The 24,643-nt window shown below is 43.4% G+C and overlaps 1 protein-coding gene across 14 annotated transcripts in view; it reads left to right on the forward strand.

Annotated features, from left to right (window-relative positions):
• UNC79 (unc-79 homolog, NALCN channel complex subunit) overlaps nucleotides 1–24,643 on the forward strand; it is a 219,281-nt gene that overhangs the window by 159,841 nt on the left and 34,797 nt on the right. For all 14 annotated transcript variants that reach the window (XM_061612016.1, XM_061612022.1, XM_061612013.1 and 11 more), the window contains 8 exons: nucleotides 1,972–2,112; nucleotides 3,691–3,729; nucleotides 5,414–5,526; nucleotides 5,624–5,709; nucleotides 8,159–8,332; nucleotides 10,230–10,298; nucleotides 12,477–12,587; nucleotides 22,491–22,595. In XM_061612016.1, the coding sequence (XP_061468000.1) occupies nucleotides 1,972–2,112; nucleotides 3,691–3,729; nucleotides 5,414–5,526; nucleotides 5,624–5,709; nucleotides 8,159–8,332; nucleotides 10,230–10,298; nucleotides 12,477–12,587; nucleotides 22,491–22,595 (838 nt within the window). The remainder of the gene's footprint in view (nucleotides 1–1,971; nucleotides 2,113–3,690; nucleotides 3,730–5,413; nucleotides 5,527–5,623; nucleotides 5,710–8,158; nucleotides 8,333–10,229; nucleotides 10,299–12,476; nucleotides 12,588–22,490; nucleotides 22,596–24,643) is intronic.

A 24,643-nucleotide genomic window follows, 5' to 3' on the forward strand; every position in this document is an offset into this window, starting at 1 on the left:
TATGACTTCTCCGACTCTGTGGGATCTCTTTCAGTTTATAAGACCTGATGATGTGGACAGGGTGCTTGTAGTGTTACATGCCCTCTCGATTCCTGCCCATCATGGCTTTCATGAAATTGAGCCAAGGAGGGCTGACTTGGTGGGTCCAGGAAGTGGTAAGTGCCTCTTTGCATGAGGGGGTAGTATCTGCTGCCTTAAAAGAGGCAGTAGTGTGGCCACTACTGAAAAAACCAGCCCTGGACCCAATGGACTGTAACAACTAGTGCCCAGCAACAAATACCCCCTTCCTGGAAAGGGTGATTGAGAGGATTGTAGTAGAACAGTTGCAGGCATTCGTGGATGAGACTGATTAACTGGATCCATTCCAGCCTTGGTCGCCTTGATGGATGACCTTTATAGAGAGAAGGACAGGGGAATGCAACCCTGCTCAATCTTTCAGCGGCTGTTGATACCACTGACTGTGGTGTCCTTCTGGACCAGCTCTGCAGGATGGGTACTAGTGGTACCATGCTGCAGTGGCTCTGTTCATACCTGCAGAGTTGTGTCCAGGGAGAAGTATTGGGAGAGTGCTCCTCGGCCCCATGGTGTTTATACTGTAGAGTGCCACAGGGTACTATCCTGTCCCCAGTACATTTACATGAACCATTGGGAATGGTCATCAGGAGCTTCGGAGCAAGGTGCCATCAGTACACGTAAGATACTGAGCTCTATTTCTCCATTACATCTGAATCAGGACAGGCTGTGCAAGCCCTGGACTGGTGTCTGGATGCAGTGGAGGACTGGATGAGGGTCAATAAACTGAACTTGAATTCTGGGAAGATGGAGGCTTTGTGGTTGGGCGGTTCCCATGTCCAGGAGGTTGAGGTTGCAATCCCTCTGAAGGAGCAGGTACACAGTTTGTGGGTACCATGATCCATCTCTGTCACTAGAGGCTCAAGTGAATTCTGTGGGCAGGAGTGCTTTCTGCCGGCTTTGGCTGGTATGCCAACTGTGACCATTCCAGGACCATGATAGCCTGGCCACAGTGGTCCATGCATTGGTAACTTCAAGACTCAATTACTGTAACGTGCTTTATGTGGGGCTGCCCTTGTATCTGGTCCAGAAGATGCAACCAGTGCAGAATGCAGCGGCCAGACTGCTTACAGGAGCAGATTACTGTTGCCCCAATGCTGAAAGAGCTGAACTGGTTGCCAATTTGCTACTAGGCCAGGTTCAAGGTACTGGGGTTAATTCACAAAGCCCTAAACAACTTGGGCCCAAAGTACCTTAAGGACGGCCTGACTCCCTATGTGCTATCTTGATCACCAAGATCTTCTGATGGGGCACTTTTGGTGGTTCCCACACCCCTGAGGTTCAGTTGGCCTCCACCAGGAACCAAGCCTTTAGTGTGGCAGGCCCTGCCCTATGGAACTCCCTACCATTAGAGCTTCAGCAGGAACCATCTCTTCCTGGGGTCTCTTTAAAATCTGAACTTTTTAGACATGCCTTTGAACATGATTTTTTTCCCCTTTCAACCAATGCAGTATTCGCTGATGCTTTTATTATTGTTTTTAATGATGTTTTTATTTCTTTTTAATTTTATAATGTTTTTGTATGTTGTAAGCCGCCTTGATGTACTTTTATGAAAGTGTGGCTTATAAATACTTTGATAAACAGGGAAACAAACAAATAAATAACCTGCAATATTCTGCCTCATCTCTTATGTATCTGACATGCCTCTTAAGATTAGACATAACAGAATGTTGACAAAGTTGTCAAAGATGTCTCTTTGCATTGTGAGAGCAGCCTGCTATTCAGTGATCAAGCAGCCTACTGGGAGCAAACTCCTTAAAGTCAGGGAGTCCCTTCCTGTCTTGCAGCCCATCATTCCATCACTCATGACTTTAATCACTGTAATGTAATGACTTTAATCACTGTAATGTAATGTCCTTTTTTAATGCCAAGATCTCTTTTTTGTAATTTCCTTACAAGATGCCATGATTGTGGAGCCATCTTGGAAGAGTATGATGAAGAAACGTTAGGTCTGGCCATCGTGGTTCTGTCCACTTTTATTCACCTCAGCCCAGATCTGGCTGCTCCTTTGCTGCTGGATATCATGCAGTCTGTAGGAAGGTAACAACCTTTCCTTTCCTTCATTCTGTGTAGAAATGTTTCACCATGAAAAGGCAGTTTACTTATTACTTTTACTATTGCCAATGTCACTTGATAGATCTGACTATATGGGAAAGTGTATATCAATAGATAAGAGCCTGTGGCCTTCCAGATGTTGCTGGGCTACAACTCCCATCATCCCTGACTAGGGTTGCCAGGTCCATGGCCTGAGACTGATCCTGTATCTTTAGGAGAAGAGAAGGTCAGCCAAGTGCAGGTGTTCTTGCAACTCTGTAATGGGAAAAACCACAAGGTGGAATTCTCCCTTCCCCCTGCACAACTTTTAAAGATACAGAAGACCACTTGGAGGCTGGGCCTGGCAACCAAGAGGTCTTCTGTATCTTTAAAAGTTGTGCAGGGGGAAGGGAGAATTCCACCTTGTGGTTTTTCCCATTACAGAGTTCCAAGAACACCTGCACTTGGCTGACCTTCTCTTCTAAAGATACAGGATCAGTCTCAGGCCAAGAACCTGGCAATCCTATCCCTGACTGTTGGCCATGCTGGCTGGAGTCGGTGGGAGTTATTGTCCAACAACATCTGGAGGGCCACAGGTTCCCTCACTCTTAGGTTGTCTGATAAGTATTTATTTTATTACATTTATATACCGCCCCATAGCCGAAGCTCTCTGGGCAGTTTACAGCAATTAAAAACATTAAAAACAAATATACAAATTTAAAAACACAAAAACAATTTAAAAACACAATTAAAAAAAATTAAAAACACATGCTAAAATACCTGGGAGAAGAGGAAAGTACAGCGAAAGAACTTGAAAACTGGTTAGTGATTGCTGCTTATATAGGAGATGGAGAACCTGTGGACCTCTAGATGTTGGACTCTAAGCCTCACCAGCCACAGCCAGCATGGCTAACAATTAGGGCTTGTGGGAATTGTAGTCCATATCTGGAGGGCCACAGGTTCCCCTTCCCTGGGGGGCAGGCACAGAGTCCCCAATTCAGGCTTATATGATAAGTATCATGGAGAAACTGGAAAAACAGGTTAGACGTTGCTGCTAGAGGATTCTATGCAGGAAGAGGTGTAAATGTCAGAAAACTGATGAAATTACTGTGCTCAGTCTCCACCTCACAATGAGAACTATGTGCAGTAAACGCATCTTGCAGAAGACAGTGCCTCCCCCCCCCCGCTGAACGTGATTTTCCCCATGTCATGGCCTCTCTTTTCACTCTCTCCATAATTTGTACTTTCACTTACCTGTGAAGATGGCAGGGATTAAACCTGGGCCCTTTTGCATACTAAGTGCATGTGCTCTTAGTGCATGTATCACTGCACTATGGCCCTTCCCCTTTGTGATGATAAAGGTATGTGAATAGAATTTCTGACAGTTTTGCAAGGGGGGGGGAACGGTTTCACAGCATAATGGTTTAGCACAAGGATGGCAGTTTTTATCAACCAGATGCTAAAGCCTTTTGGCTGCGAAGTCATTTCTCTGGGATTTGATTTGATTGCATTGGTTTGATTGTTTCGGCTCTTTTCTATTAATAAAAATAAAGACTTGTTCTTGTTTGGCTTTTTCTCCACCAGGCTGGCTTCAAGCACCAATTTTTCTAATCAAGCAGAAAGGTACAGTACAATAAAAATGCATTCTTTTGTGTACAGATTGCAAACAAGGGTATAAATATCCCTTGTTTGGCAGAGGTGATTTTGAATTTTAAAAACAAATGCCCACAGTAAACATCTGTGGACTAGGAAATCTTGGATCCAAGCATAGGGCGAAACATAGAGCCATTTCTTACATCAGACAGATTTCTATGGCTTACTATGCGTATATACCAACCTTCCCCGACTTGGAGCCTTCCAGATGTCTTGGACTACAACTCCCATCAGCCCTAGCCAGCGCAGTCCAAATTACCTGAAGGGCACCTCATTGGGGGAAGGTGATACAGACTAGAGTCTAGAAAGGAATTGTGAACTTGCAAATGTTCCCGGGAGGCAGCTTTGATAGCCATATTTTTAATTAAAAACCTGTTCTCACATTACATTTTATTTATTTTTTATTTGTTTTGTTTGCCATCCTGGGTTCCTTTGGGAGGAAGGGCAGGATATAAATTCAAATAATAAATGATAACAATAAATTTATATCTTACCCTTCCTCCCAAAGGGAGCTTTGTGGTCTGAGCTCCTTCCTACACTGTCAAAATACCATCTAAAGTTTCAGACCATACAGGAGGAGTCCAAAATGCAGTTCCTTTCCATGCTAGTGTGAGTCTTGTGAGGGGCGATGCTACTGTTTGAAGGAGCCATGTCATGGACTCCTTCTGGCTGATCTGGGGTTTCTGACATGACCTGAATGCTGCAAAAAAGAGCCATGCTGCATCACCCAGTAGAACTGTTCACATGTACAAGGAGTCTGTACACAAGTACAGATGGTTGTGTAAATTACTGTCCATGTGGTGAATTTAAAAGTCAGCACGGATTAAACTCCTCAAAAATCACAAGTACATTGCGTGTACAGCAGCTGTGTATGATCATGTGCAATGTCCTAATGTGAGGAGAGGAGATGCCCTAAAACAGGGAAGGGGAACCCTTTTATCACTCCCAGAGCCAGCTGCCTGGGGCAGCCACCTCACTCTGCCTAATGATAGGACTGGAATTGTTCTTATATGCACATGTCTGATTATGAGAGAGAAATTGATAATAAGCTTTCTTCAATTTGTCTTAGGCTAGTCAGTTTCAACTCCTATGTTTTCTCCGTCTTTGGAAGGTAGTATGCCAGGGTTGTGTGCATGTGAGTTAACATCATTCATCAGCAGTAATATGGGAATTATTCAGTCAATGCCTGTGTCACTTATGCATTCCCCATGGTAGACAAGTGTTCCAAATAATTATGACCTGAGTACCAGGAGAAATGATGATGATGTTACAATATGCAAGCTGGAAGTGATAACTTCAAAACAGAAGCAAACATTTGAGAGAAGTCATTTGAATCGCATGCAATAAATGAGTGTGTGTTCTGCAATGAACTGATTACCAAGAAGCATCCATTTTTAAAGAAATCTGGCCTGAAACCAAAATGTCTTTTTTAAAAAAATGGAAGTTTAATTAAAAAAATAAAAACAGATTTTCCAAAGCAGTGTTGTCCCCCCTGCCCACAGTTTACTCTTACTCTTTTCTTGCCACACCATATTCAAAATGGAATTCCTACTGAATAGATCAAAGTGGGTCATATTTAGTTTTTCCATGGTGAGATATGCTTGAAGAATCATGGCATCTCCCACTCTCTTTCTTCCTTTATTTTGTTCCTCAGCATGATGATCCCAGGGAATGCTGCAGGCGTGGCCAAGCAGTTTCTCCGTTGTATTTTCCATCAGCTGGCTCCCAATGGTATATTTCCCCAGCTGTTCCAGAGCAACATCAAAGGTAATGTGCAAATGCCTACAATTTGTTTCTGCTACTCTTCACCACCTCCATCCTGAAACCTCTCTGAAAAAAACAAAACAAATGTTGTCGTTTGCAGATGGAAGTTTTTTACGGACCTTGGCCACATCTCTTATGGATTTCAGTGAACTGAGTTCCATAGCTGCTTTGAGCCAACTCCTAGAGGTTAGTCTGCCATCAGTGTAACTTTCACAAATGCTGTTTTTTTCCCCTCACTGGATGCATATTTTAGATCCTCGCAACCCTTATCTTTTGTAGCCTCAAGTTGTACTCTTACTAGGACAGTGTTGAAATTGTTTGCACACTTTCATTTTGTGTATGGGAAGCCCAGAAGTACAACTTTAGCACAGTGGTGCTCTCCATACTTGTGATTCATAGCAATTGGTATTCAGAGGCATACTGCTTATGACAGTGGAGGAAGAATATAACCATCTTGGCTAGTAGCCATTGACCTTGGTCTCCTCTTTTGTAAGACTGAATATTAAATATTGAATATTAAAAACAACAGATGATGTTGTCAGGAGAGAAAGTTTATAACAAAGCTATGTGTGCATTAAAAGTAAATGAGGTTGGCTGCCAGGGAACACATGCAAATATAACTCCCTTTTCTCAGCTCTTCCTGAGATTATCGCTAGTTTCATAGTGGACTGCACAAGGCCCACAGGAACGTGTTGTCCTTAAAGGGGCAGGCTAGGGATTGTGTAGCTGCCCTGTAGGGCTGCTTGTGGAATCTGATCTATGCGAATTCCATTGTGAACTGACCTGCTCTGCGCCTCCCAGATTGATGTGTGGGCTGGAATTTAATTACTGTATTTACTGGCTTCTTCTCTTCCAAAATGTTCTGACAGTTCTCAACCCACAAAAATACATATTTTGAGACAAAATTCATTCAGGAATGCATCCTTTGATGCCAAACCCCTAATGTGCATTTTGATATGAAGCATGATTAAAAATATGTGTTTGAATGTGAATTTTCATTTGTGCATTTTTTAAAAGAATACCACATTAATTCGGAAATGGGATGGAATGGACATTTATTATTATTTTATTTATTTAAGAGATTTTTAAATTATCTTTCAGGGCACACTGCCCTCACAAGGTGGCTTACATGGAATACATGGAAATACAATTCCAAGTGGGGGAAAAATCAAAATGCAGCAGCTAAAGATTTTTCCCCAAGTGCAACCCAATTCAGCCAAAGTCAGACTTGAATAAATGGATCTTCAGAGTCTGTTTATTTAAGACCAGCAATGATGAGGGCATACATATTTCCCTGAGGAGAAAGTTCTGAAGCAGGGATGGGGGATCTTTGGCCCTCCAGATATTGTTGGAGCCAAATTTCCATCACCCCCAGCCAGTATAGCCAATGTTCAGGGATGATGGGAACTGTAGTCCAGAAGCATCTGGAGGACCACAGGTTCCCCATCCCTGTTCTTAAGGTGTGGGGCCATCACCGAGAAAGGCTTATCCCCTAGTACCTGCCATCCCAGTGGCTGTCTCTAGCAGGCCAGAGATCAGGCCTCTGATACGGATCTTAATTTGTGTGCAGGCTCATCTAGGTGTAGGCAGTCCTTCAGACAATATGGTCCCAAAACATTTAGGACTTACGGGTCAACATATGTGAATGTGACATGGACTGGAAACAGATTAGCTGGAGAACATCCTTGAGCATCACTGTATTGAATTACGAGAGACAAAAAAAATTATTCACACACTGCATAATTAAATTATGGAATTAACTTCCACAAGATGTAGTGTTAGCTGCTGCTAGATGATTTTGATTAGAAAAAAAATATGGACGATATTGGGTGAGATCCAATATAGCTCAGGCAGATGCCTTTTCGTGCAATGGGATTTCACCTTCCTCTCCTCCTCTCTGTAGCCTCACATGCAGCCCCCCAAATCTGCTCGAGAGGGATTGGGGCAGATTTGGGGACACACAAAAAACCTTGGAATTTCCATTGTACAAGTGGATTTCCATTATGCAGGTGGGCAGACATAATAGGATGTTGCCTATTGTCATAATAGGTAAAAATACCTTCTGTGTCCCAAGACAGCATGAAACTGAATACCAGTTGCTGTGGGGCAAAATCAAGGGAGTGATGTCTTTATGCCCTGGTTGTGGCATTCTCGGAAGCATTTGCTGGTCACTGCAAGAAGTAGGATGCTGGATTCATTTCACTTTCTTTCCCAACCTTCACCATAAGGTTCCAGGATGTGTTACAGATATATAGTGTTCTGTTCTGTTCTCTCCTCTCTCTCTCTCTCTGCATCTCCAGATCTTTTTGTTTCACTTAATTCTTGTGATGCTTAACATAGCCCAGCCTTTCCAACACTGGTGCTCTCCAGATGTTTTGAACCCCCCTCAGCTGTGCTGGCTGGAACTGACAGGAGCTGGAGTCCATAACATCTGGAGGGCACCAGGTTGAGAAAGGCTCACATACCATTTGCTGAATGAATGAAAGAACAGGGTGGTTTATAACTGATTTGCACGAGGGAGTGGGAACTCCATTCCTGGCTGTGGTCCTTACCATTTGTACTTTTAAAAAATGCTCCTTGCTGTCTTAATTTTGGGGGAAGAGAAACTGAATTGCTTGCATATTTATTTTCCTAGGGCTTAAACAACAAAAAGAATTTACCAGCAGGGGGCGGAATGTTACGCTGCTTAGAAAACATTGCTACGTTTATGGAAGCTTTGCCAATGGATTCCCCAAGCAACCTCTGGACCACAATCAGCAACCAGTTTCAGACTTTCTTTACAAAGCTGCCCTGTGTTTTACCACTTAAGGTATGGTGGATACAGTCCCATATTAAATTCCTGGCAGCTCCAGGTAGGACTGAGAAAGTTACCTGCCTAAAACCTTGGAGAACTGCTGGTGGTCAGTGTAGACCAGCCTTTCCCAACTAGTGGGCCACCAGATGTTGTTGGACCACAACTCCCATCAGCCTCAGCCAGCATTGCCAATGGTCAGGAAAGATGGGAATTGTGGTCCAACAACATCTGGTGGCCCACTAGTTGGGAAACGCTGGTGTAGACAATACAGAGCTAGATGGACCTATGGTCTGACTTGTTATAAAGCAAGTTTCTGTGCAATCTGAATGGAGTTTGGTCAAGTTCTTACAGGCTGGTAAATACATGTCAGCCTGGAGCTCTGCTCAGCCTACCCACCATCTAGTAAGCAGCAGGGGATGGACATTGTTGGCAGAATGATGCCACACTGGGGGGTCCCAATTAGGGCAACTTGCCCTCACTAGTCCGTGCCACCAGCACTACCACCCTCCGAACCTGGAGCAGGCCTGCCAAGTCTGCTTCTGGTTCTGAGTTTCAGCAGGCATTAGTTACACACTTTCCAGCACAGTTTGCACCCATACGGGCTAGTAACGTGCCCTTTTAAAAAAGCAAACATTTAGTTCCTTGGGAATGTTGAGTTTGATATACCATTTTATTTATCAATTTATTACACGGTTGCATCGTTTTTTACAGAAAAAGGCCCAAAGCAGTTTACAAGCTAGGAATGCAAATATACCCTGAAATATACCCTAAAATAGCCAAAAGCAATAAAACCATATTGAAGAGTGTTCATCCACTAGCAGTAATAACAAGAAAAATATATTTCTCTACCCAACTGAAAGATGAACACCAAAAACAGGCCATATATCAAACCACACCCATTTCCCAATGCCTGGGAAAACAAGAATGTCTTTGTCTGGTGCCTAATAACTGATAATGTTGGTGCCAGGCAAACCTTCTTGGGAGAGCATCCCATTTCCAAACAAGTCTTCAGAGGCAGTCTCACATGTAATGCATTGCATTAATCTAACCTAGAGGTTACAGAGTGTAGACAATTAAAGCTAGGCTGTCCCTGGCTAGATAGAGTTGCAGCTGGGTCACCAGCCAAACCTGACAATTTGTACCTCTGTTAACAATAATGGATCCATAAATTTCTTCAAGCTGTGTACCTGCTCCTTCAGGTGAACTGTGACCCCATCCAGAACAGGTTGCATTCAATTGGAGGAACCACCCTCTTAATGCTGCCTCTTTTTTATCTGGATTGAATGTTAGATTATTGGCTCCCATTACTGCAGCTGGGCACTAGTTCTGTACACACCTGCTTGATATGTAAAGGAGAAATCAGAGTTGGATGTCAGCAGCATATAGATGGCAACGTACTCCAAATCTCTGGATGGCTCCTCTAAGCTGTTTCATGTACATGTTAAAGAGCAGGTGAGATAAGATCACACCCTTTGGAACCCCATGCTGGGGCCAAACTGGACCTCCCAAGCACAGCCTACTGGAGCCAATCACTCAAGTGGGAGTGGAACCATTCAGTGGTGGCTGAGGGCTCCATGTCAATGGGGCAGTGGAATCTGCTCTGGACTTTAGTCCAAACTTTCAAGGAGCTGTCCAAGGTGATTCAGCACCTTGGACAGCTCCTTGAAAATTTGGACTAAAGTCCAGAGCGGATTCCACTGCCCCACTGACATGGAGCCACAAGCCACCACCGGAACCATTGCAAAACTCCCCAACTCCCAACTTAGCTGCCTCTCAGAGAGTATCACATTCTGCCCTGCTGCCCTCCCACACAAATGTCTTTAGCCTATTTTATACCCAGTGATACTAAATGAAAATTTAAGGAAAGGCTCTAACTCTTTTTTCCCTGTATCCTCTCCCATTTGACCCTCAGTGTTCTTTGGATTCCAGTTTAAGAATAATGATCTGCTTGCTGAAGATACCCACCAGCAGTGCTGCCAGAGTAAGCTCCCAAGATTTTATATATGTATATAAAGCCTCCCTTGTTTCTCACCATTACAAGTTTCTTTTCTCTTAGCAGGAGAAAAGTTGCAGCCGAGTAAAATTGTGCAATGTGAAAGGATAGGAGGTCTCAGAATCAAGGGTACATTAATGTGTGCATGGGATTACATTCGCTATGTGGGTGGGAGCTTATATCTTCTTCAGGAATTGTCTTTCTTTCTTTGCTTTTTTAAAAATTCAGCACCACTTGACTTACCTAGAGCCTGATCCTGCCATTCACAGTTTTGTCCAAACCAAATTGAGGTGAGAGCAAGTACAAGTTTTGGTTCATCATAAATACTGGGTAGCAGAGACTGATCATGCTTGTGTGATCTGGTCTTCCAGATGTAAGAGGTCAACCAGGCACCTCTAATTAGAGCGGAACACATGCTTTGCATGCAGAAGGTCTCGTGTTCAATCCCTAGCATTTCAAGTTAAAAGAGCCAGGTAGCAGGTGATGACAAAGGCTCCCTGCCTGAACCCCCAAGGAGCCACTGCCAGTCAGAGTAGACAATACTAAATGAACAAATAGCCTGAGCCAGTATAAGGCAGATTCCTATGACTCTTTGAACAGCTTCAGTCCCTAGGAGAGTGAGATGCTTTTGTCTGTGCTGATCTCCTTTACAAGGGAAGGTTGGGGGATGTTGACCTGGTGCTCAATGGGGTACAATTGCCCCTGAAAGACCAGGTCCGCAGCCTGGGGGTCATTCTTGACTCCCAGCTGTCCATGGAGGCTCAGGTCTCGGCTGTGAGCTGGGCAGCGCTGTATCAACTCCATCTGATACGGAGGCTGTGCCCCTACCTTCCCAACCATCTGCTCCCATCGCTGGTACATGCTCTGGTCTCCTCTCGCCTAGACTACTGTAATGCGCTCTATGTGGGGTTACCCTTGAAAATGGTCCGGAAGCTGCAACTGGTACAGAATGCGGCGGCTCGCCTGATTAAAGGCAGCCGCCGGTGAGATCACATCACTCCAGTGCTGAAGGAGTTGCACTGGTTACCGGTTGTTTTCCGGGCCCAATTCAAGGTGTTGGTTCTGACCTTTAAAACCCTATACGGTTTCGGCACAGTCTATCTGAAGGAGTGCCTCCAGCATCATCAGATTAGCCTCAAAAGGCCTTCTCTCTATCCCACCAGTTAAAACAGCTAGACTGGTGAGAACTAGGGAGAGAGCTTTTTTCAATTGTGGCCCCCACTTTGTGGAATTCCCTCCCAAATGATCTCTGCCATGCCCCGTCTATGATGAGCTTCCGCCGGGCCTTGAAGACCTGGCTCTTCAGGCAGGCTTTTGGGGTAGGTTAGGTTTTATTATTATTGTTGAGATTTTTAATGTTTTAATGTATTTGTATGTTTTTATTTTGTACGTAGCCCAGAGTGGCTGGACAGCCAGCCAGATGGGTGACTAATAAATTTAATAAATAAATACAAATAAATAAATAAATCTGTGCTAATCCACATGGTTAACTAGGGATGTTGGAGAATTCCAATGAAAACAGAAACAGGAGTGGAAATTGCCAATATTCTCTTATTCGTCCCGTGTTCAGAATGGAAATCATTCCCATGAATATGATCGGTATTCACTTCCAGTTTGCAAATGATACGTAATTGAATACATTTCTGTACCTACCCTGTGTTTCCTTTGCATTGTCATGAACGGAGTGGAATAACAAAATGACAATGTAATTTATGTATATTATGTAATTTTATGATAGTGAACGTGAGATGAATAATGCAGTTTTTGGAAGAAGACAAACTGCAGTGGAATAGAAGCAGTGCTGCAAGTGACGAATACAGGGCAGAACTGAGAACGATGCCTTCTTGCATCCACATGGTTAACGGGCTAATATGAGCCAAACAGACGGCTAATCTGGCTTTCTGTGCTCACCCTGAGAATACCCCAGGAGAAGAGGTTCCTGTTTTTTTCCTGGAGCACTTTCCAGGAGTTCACTCAGTTATTGGCTGGGGAATCCCAAAGTGTGACTACAGTAGTTGGATCAGTTTGGACACCTGCAACCTCATGTCCTCCAAGTGAAAAGAGCAGGCTTTGTTATAATCAACAATTTCTCAATCCACTTGCAGTTCATTTTGCTGAAGGAAGTGCATATTTCCTGACATGCCTTCCATTTTTCTTTCATTGCAGAGTCTGCTGGAGCCATTTTCAAAATTGCTGACTTTTGTCATTCAGAATGCTGTCTTCACCCTAGCTTACTTGGTAGAACTGTGTGGTTTATGTCACAGAGCTTTCACAAAGGTAATTAACTGGTTTGTTTTTTAAGGTTCTCCACTCCAGTACTAAATGAACGTTAGAAAGTACTGGTGGCAGCACCAGGAGCAGCTGCATACCATGATTACCATGATCACAGAATGCATTCATTAACTTGGGATAAAAATGACCTGATGGACATGCCGCAAACATGTAATGTCAATGTGCCTATGAAAAAGACTATATAAAATACAGGTTTGGAATCCTACTGTTGCAGAGTTTTACGGTCCATATGGTTATGTGGATTCAGCCCAAGCTGTGGGAAAGGGCTGTGATCAGTGGCAGAGCATATCCGTTACATGTAGAAGGTCCCTGGTTTGATCTCTGGCATCTCCAAGTAGAGCTGGGAATATTCCCTCTCTGAAACCCTGGAAAGCCGCTGCCACTCAGTGTAAACACCACTGAGCTAAATAGACCAATGGATCTAACTCTGTATAAGACTGCTTCCAGTATTCTGATGCACTCCTCATTCATACAAATAATTAAAAAAATGTTACCATTGTGTTCACTAGGAAGCAAATGATAATAAAATGGGAGTTTGTGTCCAGTTCTGGGCACTACTCTTTAAGAAGGACATTGACGAAGTGGAATATTTGCAGAGAAGGGTGGCCAGGATAGTGCGGAAAACCAAATCCTGTGAGAAATATCTGAAGATTTATCACACAGAAGATGGAGCAGACTTGGTTTTGATTGCTCCAGAGGGGAGAACTAGTACCAATGGGTGGAAATTGCAAATTTCAATTTCAGCTAAACCATCAAGAGAAACTTCCTCACAGTTTGAGCTGTTCCTGCAGATATTTAAGCAAAGGCTGAAAAGGCATCTATCAAGGATACTGCAGATGCAGGGGGGTTGACTAGATGTCCTCAAAGGTCCCTTCCAACTGTGTTTCTATGAAAAATATTGAGCTTTCTCATAGCACATTATAAATATGTTTGCGGTGCTTCCAATACATTGAGCCAGTGTTGTATAGTGGTTAGAGCACACAATGTGGGGCATGTAGGCCAGTCATCATCTAGGACTAAGATGACCTGGAGCCAGATCTCAGCTCAGCTGTGAAACCCACTAAATGTGCTTCAAATGTATGGTGTGTATGCAGCCAGAGTCTTTTCCATGAGTTTATAGCTCAGGTGAGATTTTAACGAGGGATGTCTCATCTTACACTCTTAGCTCCTCTCTAAACCAGCTTTCACTATTACAATTGTTTGTTTTAATGCCAAGGACCATTGGGGTGGAACCATGGCTCAGTGGCAGAGCACTTGCTTTTCATGCAGAAGGTCCTACGTTTGACTGCTGGCTTCCCCAGACTTTTCTCCGCTTGAGATCTTGGGGAGCTGCTGCTGGTCAGAGCAGACAATACTGGGCTGGATGGAGAAATTGTCTAAACTGGTATAAGCCATGTGAATGAGTCCTTGCATATCTGTCACACATGGATGTCTTCTCCGCGGTCCTCTTTTCTTCTCTCTCTCTCTTTCTGCATGTTATGCCGCTTGCCATAATGCTACTTCACCATCCTGCCAATCCTCCCCATGGCCCCAATCTATGAGCCCAAATGAGGGTCAATCCACCCTGACCTGACCAGAGGACCACCGCCTGCTCCAGATCCATCCCCGAAGCCATTTGAGGGGTGGGGCTATGGCATTTTTCAACCATATTTTAACTTCAAATAGGGTTTAAAATATGGTTGGGGGCAGGGAAAGGAGAAGATGCTGCACCTCCTTCTCCTGTAGGTAGGTGACATGGTGCTGGTCGCTGCTTCTTTGAGAGTTTCTTCACCCATGAAGGAGCAGTGACTGGCACTGTCAGGATGAATTGTCCTGCTTAGCAGCTGATCAGTGGGAGGATTCCATCCTGCTGGGTCCTGTTCCTTTGTGAGCAGCTTCTCTGCATACAGGGACGCCACTCGCAAAGGGGACTTGGATATGGTGCAGGGCTTGGGAAGGCCTGGTGGGAAGATGAGGTGGGCAGGAAAGGCATTTAGCTTCTCCCTCAAAGAGGTGCCTCCTTTTCCTGATTTCCTGCCTTCTTCCTGAGCATGCCTGCCTCTCCTTTCTTTCTGATACCCTGACCCCTGATAGCCTGGATCACCCTGGGCTGCCCAACCCAACCCAACCCATACAGATCTGGGGCTATCAACCCTCCACAGCCAAGGACCAAATGCATCCAAATAGACCTGATTTGGCTCCGGGCTTGAGTCTCAGGTGAATCTGGTGCACAGCCTTACTCTCTATTGAGAAGAGCTTTTTTCTTTGTGCCATCCTAAACTCAGGATCTTCCATCCCCTTCAACCACTGTTGAAGTCTTTTTTTAATTTCTTATCTGTTGCTCTCACTCAAGTTGGGCTCAACAGACCAGAGTCTAGCTGACCATTTTAGGTGTAGATGAAGACTCCTGTTGTTATAATACTGCCTCAGAAACACGCATTATACCGGACAATGAGTGATATTCATGCTACTCAGAGTAGACCCAGTGAACTAAAAGGAACAGATTTCACCTTATGGATTGAAATCCATCAATCTCATAACCCACAAGTCAGGATAACACTTCATGCTTCTGGTGAAGTGGACTCTGTTCCGGTGACATTTATGTTCAGTATTATAAAAATACCAGAGAGAAATAGGAACTAATTTGGTTGGTCCTATTTCTTAGCAGAGATATAAAAACACAAGCAGCAGAGTGAGAATGTAACCAGCCCCACCTTTCTCTATATAAATAACAACAGACACAATCTTCTTAGATAAAAGATAAAAACATTTACTCACGACCTCCTCATATGTTAGAAACATAGGCTGTAGCTTAGATGAAAGAAAATAGAAGTCTCAGTCCATTTTTGGTGTTTGGTATTGATGCTCAGCAGAGAGCATCATTTGCCATGCGGCCTCTCTCAATGGTGGATTGATCAGCAAAGGAGAATATTCAAAAATCCTCCAGGACAAAGGAAGGAGGAAACCAGGTAACTAACCCCGCCCATAAGGAAGTTACATCGTGGCGAACAGGTACATGGGATATTTCCCAAATATCCCCCCCCCAAGTGAATATGCAACATTTGCCTATTCCAACAGTTTATGCCATATTAAATAGGTCAGTCTTTAAAGTGCCACAAGATTCTTTGTTGGTTTTGCTTCGAGAGACTAAAATGGCAACTCCTCTGGAAATAGTTATAATGGCTGTATGCTTCCTCCAGGATCAGAGGCACTAAGCCTCTGAATACCAGTTGCTTGGGAAAAATAGTGGGAAAGGGTTATTGCCCTTATGTCCTGCTTGTGGGCTTCCCTGAGGTATCTGGTGGACCACTGTGTGAAACAGGATGCTGGACTAGATAGGCCTTTGGTCTGATGTAGCATGGCTCTTCTTATGCTCTTTCCTTTCATTCCCATTGATTTCATGTCTGTAACTTCTGACTTGCTTGCAGAAAAAATGGGACATTAAAAGGGCAAAGGCCCAAGGAGTGGGCTCAAATGTGGCCCTGATATAGGTGCTGACATGAAACTGGCTTTTACTAAGGGCAGAGCATTTTAGTCATGGTATCTGTGGAATACTGTCCTCTGCAAAGCTTGTAGGACTCATTCTGTCATGGAAAGTCAAGGCTTTCTTTTCTTGTATCGCCTTTTGTAGAGTAAATACTGAAACTTTTTTCCCCCTGCCTCCATGGAGGTTAGCTGAAGATTTATTTAGTTCATTTCCTTGGGGACTGCCTTGAAGTCGATCCTGACTTATGGCAACCCTATGAAGAGGGTTTTCATAGTAAGCGGTATTCAGAGGAGGTTTACCATTGCCTTCCTCTGAGGCTGAGAGGCAGTGACTGGCCCAAGGTGAGCTTCATGGCTGTGTGGGGATTCGAACCCTGGTCTGCCAGATCATAGTCCAACACTCTTAACCACTACTGGCTCATTTCCTTACCGCTTATTATATAAAAATATATCTAGCAAATGTTACATATACAAACGTTGTATTAATGCAAACTACTAATAAATACAGACCAATATCAATTCCTTCTTCTGACATACCTCCTCTCTCAGCCTCTTGGCTCTCACCCGGGACTCCATGCATGCACCCTGACTCTTGCCTGGGCCCCAAACACAGCCCACAAACTCACAACAAAGATAATCCCTGGAAACAGCTAAGCAGGCCTATTACTGCTCCTGCTTGCTCCACAGTAGGATTGGGAAACCTCTGGCCCACGGGCCTAATCAGGCCCTCCAGTCCTCTCCATTTGGTCTACAAGGCTATTTTGGCCAAGCCACGCCCACCAGGAGTCATACTTACATGACATTAGGTGTCAGGCAGGTAAGGGCTTGGCCAAAAGGTTGTCCTTTGTTTAATATAGACAGCGGTAGTGAGAAATATAGCTGAGAAACTCTCTTTTTTTAACCCTATGGAAGTGAAAGAACACTGTATGCCTGATGAATATAGAGTTAAGATGCCTACGCTTATTTATCGGAGGCACTCTGATTTTATGGAGGAAGCAGCAGAAGAATGCAGAATCAAGTCCAAATCTTGAGCTTAACGAAAACATGGGGCTCCAAGACTGAATTATATATGGCTTATTCAGGGGTTGCCAGTGAGGTGCCTGCAGGTGCCAATGTGCCTGCCAGCTCTTATGGCACTCATGAAAGGTCTCTGCAAAATATTCTCTCAAAAATTTGTCCTGCATGAGAGACTGTTGACTCTTCCTGATCAGCCCCTGTTTGCACTGGCTCAGCCTCTCCTATGTTGAACACCCCCTGCTTAAACTTGCCCACAATTTCATTGGATGCCGGGATTGGACACTCACCTTCCCTTCCATTCTGAACAGAGGGGAGATGCAACGAACCTTGTGAGTGAGCACAGTAGTGGCTGATGTAGGTTCCTTTTCTCCCATTGATGGGGCAGCCAATGGGGGGACATGCCCACTCCAGTCTCAGTTTCTGCTCTTTTAGACGTGGCAGCCGCTATGCGGTGTCCCACAGTGGCCATTTTGCGTTATGCTACATCTTGCTGCAGCCTTTTTGTGACTGGCAGTCACTGCATTTTCTCAAAACTCCAAATGTGCCCACTCGCCCAAAAAGGTTGACAATTCCTGGCTGTGACTAGCACAGCATTTATTCTTTCCAATTAAAATGTGATGAGTGGCCAACTGTTTCATTAATTCTCTCATGTCTATACCCGTAGCATCACAAAGAGACTCACATTTCCAAAAAAAGCATAGACAGGGCTGCATATATACCTAATTATTCTCCACGGTGGGTGGCCCTGTCTCATTTCCTACTAAATTATGCTCATTGAAACCAATGGACTTGAGTAACGTATGTCCAGTAATACCAGTGGTTCTGTTCTGAGTATGAATTAGTTGAACGCACAGTTGGTGGACGTCAGCTTTTCATTTTTTTAAAAAATCCAGGGTTCTAATTCTCATGATTATGGATGAAAATTTGAAACCATGTAGGCAGAGTCCACTGAAGGTTCATAAATTACTGTTAATCCTTTGTTTTTCTAGTCAGGGTAATGTGGCAGTATAAGCATTTGGGCTTTCTTCAACCCTTTAGGCTATTCCAATGGCTATGTTTTGTTGCTCTTCTGACCCCAACAGCCAGAACAAATCTGTCTGTTCACCCATTCATTGTCCCAAAATATTGGAAAACCTGAATCTTGGGCCATATCTGCATTATACATTTAAACTATTATCAAACTACTTTCAACAGTCAATGCTTCTCCCCAAAAATGGTAGTTTGTAAGGAGTGTCGAGAATTGTTAGAAGACCCCTGTTCCCTTCAGGGAGCTACAATTCCCAGAGGTCCCTGGGAAGAGGAATTGATCGATAAACCACTCTGGGAATAGGGGTCTCCTAACAACTCTCAGGACCCTTAACAAACTTCAGTTCCCAGGATCCTTTGGGCAAGACATGACTGTTAAAGTGATATCATGGTTCTTTAAATGTATGGTGCGGATGTGGCCTTAGAATAGATTAATGCCCTCTCCACACATTACTCACAGATAGTGTGGTGACATGGGCTGTGGAGCTGTGCATTTAGCCCTATGTCCAAAGTAACTGAACTCTTGCCATCCCTGCCGTGCAGGGGTGTAGTTGTACAGAGTCTCGGGGGATCTTAGATCCCTTCCTTTTTTGGGAGCAGGGTGCTTTTGTCTCTAGCATCCTACAAGCCAATCAGCATGAAGGGGAGTGTATTAGCTATTGAGAAGAGCCTTCTAACATGCTTTCCTGCTGATTGGAGAAAATCAGAATGAAAGGAGGTGAGTCAGCCACTGAGAAGACTCTTCTCAGTAGCTAATACTCTCCCCTTTCATGCATATTGGCTCCTAGGAACATCTGTTGTTGTGGGAGAAGGCACTAACAAGGATCTCAGCAGCAAAAAAAGAGTGGTGGTGGCTGTGACTATCATGAAGAGACTCTGCATTTCTGAATTGCCCACTACGTGGACTTCCCAGGAGGATCCCTCCGCCTGTGCAGCCTCTGAGACGGGCTCCCGTCTTGGATGAAACTTTTTCAGTTTTAAATCCAGTCAGAAGGTTTTTTTTTTGACTGGGGATAATTTCTTCCGGATAAGGAAGAAACGTGAGATTTCCCACACAGCTTTGTTGTGTTTGTTGGAGACTGGAATTCGTCAGAATTGTCTGTGAAAGAAGGTCTTCCAGCAGCTCAGACGGAGCTAGGATTTCTAGCTAGCTCAGCTGAATAAGTGAGCCGTTTTTTTTTCTTCAAAGAAAAACGGTCTAACAGGCAAGCATTCTCCTGTCTACGCTCATTATTTTGTTATTTATACAGCTAAAGAGATTTGTCAAAGAACCAGCAATTAAGAAAACCTGGGTGAGTCAAAACTTTCTCTTTTACTCACGGAACTAAGGGGGAAGAAAATAAAAATAGCCTATCTTTTTTTTATTGCAAAAAGCTGACATGGAAATTAGCATTATAAAGATCAGAACGGATGAGGGGTTTCTGATTGGAAGAGAAAAGAAAAATCTTTTTGATTTATAAGACTTTTGTGTAATATATGTCTGGGACTATTTTTTCTGGTCTACTTTTTTTTTTTTTGATGAATCTGCTCATTCTTTCTGCTACTAGTTATTTCGACGCTGTGAACTAAAGCTGTTTTTGCACTTCTGGGCATATAAGAGATAAGGGCTGTCTAGAGTGTGACTTCAGTTGGTTTGAAAGATTAACTCCTTTGTAACTGGATAAAAAAATAAATTGCTCTTTGCTTGGGACATTGAAAATTGAAGGAGTTTTGTTCCTTTGGTTTTAAGAATGACAATTAAGAAGATCATGGATGTACAAGAAGGGACTTTATCTTTAGATATGTTTCAGAAAATAATGAATGGGATTAAGTCAATAAAACAAGAACTGAGAAATAATAGTCAAGCGTTGAGAATTGAATTTGACGAAATGAGACAGGAGCTGAAAGAAATTCAGGATTCTATGAGAAAGGAGAATAAAGATAGATCTGGAAAACCAAAAAAGGATGAAAGAAAAATTAAAGGCAAGGTTCAAACTATGGAGATTGGATTAAATATGGACCTGGAAAAAGATTTGGATTTCCTGGCTGTGATGGATCCTGGAGACAAATATTACGGTTTGGAACTCAGCGCTGTCCCTGAAGGAATTGATGAAGAGATTGGAGATAAAGATATTATCGGTTCGAAAAAATTCCTGGACTGGAAGGATTTGATGGAACTTGAAATGGAGAAAGTTAACAGAATTAATCCCTGTTTTGTGTCAATGGAAAAATCTTCAAGAGATGTGCTAGTGTATTCTGTAAAAAAGAGGAACAGAGATGCGGCTTTGCAACAATACTTCAGTGATACGTTTGGAATTGATGGCAAGGAAATATCTGTGATAAAGGAAATTCCTATCAGACTCTTATTATATGACTATGACAGCAAGATTATTGGGTGCGTGAAGATGGAAGATGGAACCAACAAGGATAATGGAAGAAGAGCGATTTGAAATTACTGGACTTAGTAGACTTGATGAGTTGGATTAATTGACATGTTTATCTAGAAAAAAAATTGATGGACATATATCTCAAGGATTGGAAACTTCTCTTTGACTTTTTGTGGAAGAATAAAATGATATGATGTTAATGAGATTTGATACCAATTAAGATAACCACTGGAGGAAGGTGATTTTATAATCTATTAAGAGACAGGCTTGTTATATATTATAGACTTATAGCTGAACTACGACAAATCGGAAGTCAATATTTTAATTTTTTTCTTTTTTTATTGTATTAGTTATTGATTTGTGTTTTTTCTTTTTGTATTGTTTTGGTTTTGAAAATTTGAATAAAAATTAATTGGAAAAAAAAATGAATTGCCCACTACGCTACTGCTGCCACGTTCACCATAACTGCTGCCATGGTGAACTTGCTCTACTTGTAGATAACCTGCTCTATGATGGAGATGGACGGTCAGGGTTCTAAATGTCATGGGAAACCTCATGTATAAAGGAGGCTCTCTGCTGCAGAAGTTTATTTATTTATTACACTTGTATCCCACCTTTCCTCCAAGGAGTACAAGGTGGTATACAAATGTGGTTCTCCTTCTCGTCATTTTATCCTCACAACAATCCTGTGAGGTAGGTTAGGCTGAGAGACAGTGACTGGCCCCAGGTTGTCTGGTGAGCTTCATGGCTGAGTGGGGACTTGAACTCTGGTCTCCCAGGTCCCAGTCCAGCACCCTATCCACTACACCACATGGTCAACATAGCAGAGGTGGAAGGATCTATGTGACTTTGGGGGTGGGGCTAAATGCACAGCTCCACTGCCCCTGCCATCCCATTTAGAGGGCTTATGTGAAATATATTACACAGCAACAAAGTAATGCATTTAATTCTGGTTGCGGAATTTGACGTTGTTCTCCCCCATTTGTGACTTTAGATGAAACATTACATGAATGTGAAAAAAGGTGCTTGCGTTTTCCACACCTGCCTTGATTTCAGGGTTTTTACTCTGTGCTCTGCCATTTACCTTGCTGCTGTGGCATTTGAATTATCAGCAACTCTATTGAGCATGCATTAGGTTGTCCTTCCTCCCAGAAAATAAGGGGGGAGTTTCCATTGGAGAAAAATCCAGATCAATAAACTGTAGGGACATCTGGAGTATATCTCACAGGGGAGCAAATTAGCTTACGGGAAGTGGAGAGATGCCCTTCTCCATCTCTCCATGGAACAAAAACGCTCAATGGAACAGCAGATGTCAGTGCCATAATCCTCTCTGAGATAACATTCCCTTCCCTTGTGGAACAGAACCCCTCTGCCCCTACAGGGGCATAGGAACTGTGGAATTTGGACAGCCCCAGTAGCTATGAAAATGTATGTGCTCTGTGAGGCAAATGCATAAGTCACAGGTTTTCTTTTTCTTCAACTGCCTTTTCTCATTCGAATTTTAGGGGCTGGATCCTAAATTCACACTCACGGAATGTGCCTGCTGGGAGGGGCAAAGGGCAGTTTTACCAAGTTTCCCCTGCAGCCCCCTGTAGCTCCTGAAAATCTGTTCTAGCGAGTTGGGGGGGGGGCTCTCCAGAACAGCATGGTGGTGCTGGGGGCTGCAGAGAGGGGGTGGGGGAGAGGACTCGCCTCCTTCGCCTTTCCGGACCCTCTACTAGATATGGAGGCTTCATTCACGGAAGGGCAACTCAGGATCCAAACCTCTGTGTGTGATGCATACATAATAGCGATTTAGTGATTTGTTATGAGTCGCCGTGTCGTTGTTTTAAGGATTGTGTTATGTTATGGATTTCCTGTTACTCTTTTTATCTTACTTGACGTTGTCATAAAACTCCCTGTGGCTTGTGCAGAGGATGGTATATAAATCATCCAAATAGATAACGTTCAAGGATTTGGCACGCATGAATATTGGAAGCTTTAACTAACACCGCTTTGTTCACTTTGGTTTCAGGAAAGGGATAAGTTCTACTTAACCCGCAGCGTCATCTTAGAGTTACTGCAAGCTCTGAAGTTAAAGTCACCCTTGCCAGATACAAACCTGCTTCTTTTGGTCCAGGTACAGAACAAACTCTCTCTCTCTCTCTCTCTCTCTCTCTCTTAATGGTTTCACAGTGAATGTTTTAGTCCCTTGATGACTTGTTGCTTTAAAGGCCCCAATGACAGTATAATTTTGTTGCCTGAAGCTCCAAACAGCACCTCACACCCTTCCGCAAGGGTAGGGCACAAACACTTTAACAAGCTTTGCTGCACCACTCGGACCTTCAGTTTCTGCCTTAGGACCACTGGAAGCTGCCTCATGCCATCTAGCTCAGTATTGTCTACACAGACTGGCAGCAACCCTCCAGGGTTTCAGAGAGGAGTCTCTCCCTGCCCTACCTGGAGCTGCTAGTGGTTGAACCTGGGACTTCCTACATACAAAGCAGGGCCTTCATCACTGAGCTGCAGCTCCTCCCCTTTGTTCTGCCTTCATCCATCCCCCTAAATTCGGTCGTGTGAAGCAGCTTGCTTCACCTAACTGCCAAGTACGGTCAAGCATCCCCACACAGAGTATTACATTTAAATTTGGGCCTATTATATTTACAGCTATGTCTCTGCAGTGCCTGCTTTTCCTACACATTTGTTGTCATTTTGTCTTTCTCTTCCATTTTTCTTTTAAAATGGAAAGGTTCAGCTCCTTCCATTTGCAAAGGAGACTGGAATCCAGTGGAGTCTCCCTGCTGGAGGAAGTGGGGGGAGGAGATTTTGTTGTTTTTGTTGATTTCTCCTGCAGCCCCCAGCACCACCTCTTGCCCTGTTCTAAAGGGCCCTAGACCTTTTAGAGCAGCTTTTGCAGGGCCACAGAGAACTACAGGGAGAAGGGGGAATTGGCAAAAATTGCCTTCCCCCCCCCCAATCACAAATAGAACTTCATTCATTATAAAGCTGGATCCAGCCCTTTATGCTTCCATTTAGAGACAGGAACAAACATCGTACAAATTAAATTACAGGAGTTTTCAAGGACAAAACAACAGAGTTTGCAATTAAACACCCACTGAAATCCCCCTCCCTGTAAAAGCACATCTGTAATTCATACACATATAATATTTCAGTTTGTGTAATGAAAGAGAGATGACAATTAATGACACAAAGCGATAAGCAATCCAATATGCTTTCAAAAGAACAGATTTGTTGAAATGATGACAGTTTTTAAAATACTACCCTTCCCCCAGCTAGCTAAAGGTGTGTGTAGATAAATAGACTTGTTACATTACAGTCTCCAATGTACTCCCTGTCCAAGGAAACTGAGCCTGAAAATTCTGTGGCCAGAATTTCCCATCACTGGAGAACAAGAACATAAGAATTGCTCTTGCTAGATCAGACCAAATAAAACCTAACCCAGCATCCTATTTCCACAGGGGACACATCAGATGTCTTGGACATTTTTAAGTAGAGTGTGAAAGGAGTGTTCATTCCCCAATACACCTGCTACTATGATATACTGTCTCTTAACATGGAGGATCCATTTAGCAACTGGAAATTTAGCAACTCAAAATGAGGGCATTTTCACACATGAAACTTTCAAAGTGGTTGCTTTGTCAATTGCTTTGGAAAGTCAGTGTAAAATCTACATTGGCCCGAATGCTCATGGCAAATGTTTCAACTAACAGTGAAGAGATGTTAACATAAATTGCTAACACAAATTGCATGAGAGAAGTTCCAAGGTGATTTATGATCAGAAAATGCTTTCATTGATAGACTTTGGCTTTGTTTAGATAAACCATGGTTTATCATGATTGGAACAATCCTAGTATCTTCCCAGGCTTGTGTGCTCCAGCCCTCGTCTTCTCCTGCACAGCTGTGGATAGGAGTTTGGAAGCTTAACATAAGGACTAAGGACATAAGAAGAGCCCTGCTGGACCAGACCAAAGGCCAGTTTAGTCTGGCATTCAATTCTCACAGTGGGCAACCTGATGCCTATGGGAAACCCACAAGCAGGACCTGAGTACAACAGTGTTCTCCCCACTTGCGATTCCCAGCAACTAGTATTCATAAGCATACTGTCTCCAATGCTGGAGGATGTGTCCAACCTCTTCTAAAGCCAACCTTGTTATTATTTGAATTAGC

Source organism: Rhineura floridana, chromosome 2 (genome assembly GCF_030035675.1).
Source record: "Rhineura floridana isolate rRhiFlo1 chromosome 2, rRhiFlo1.hap2, whole genome shotgun sequence".
Taxonomy (NCBI): domain Eukaryota; kingdom Metazoa; phylum Chordata; class Lepidosauria; order Squamata; family Rhineuridae; genus Rhineura; species Rhineura floridana.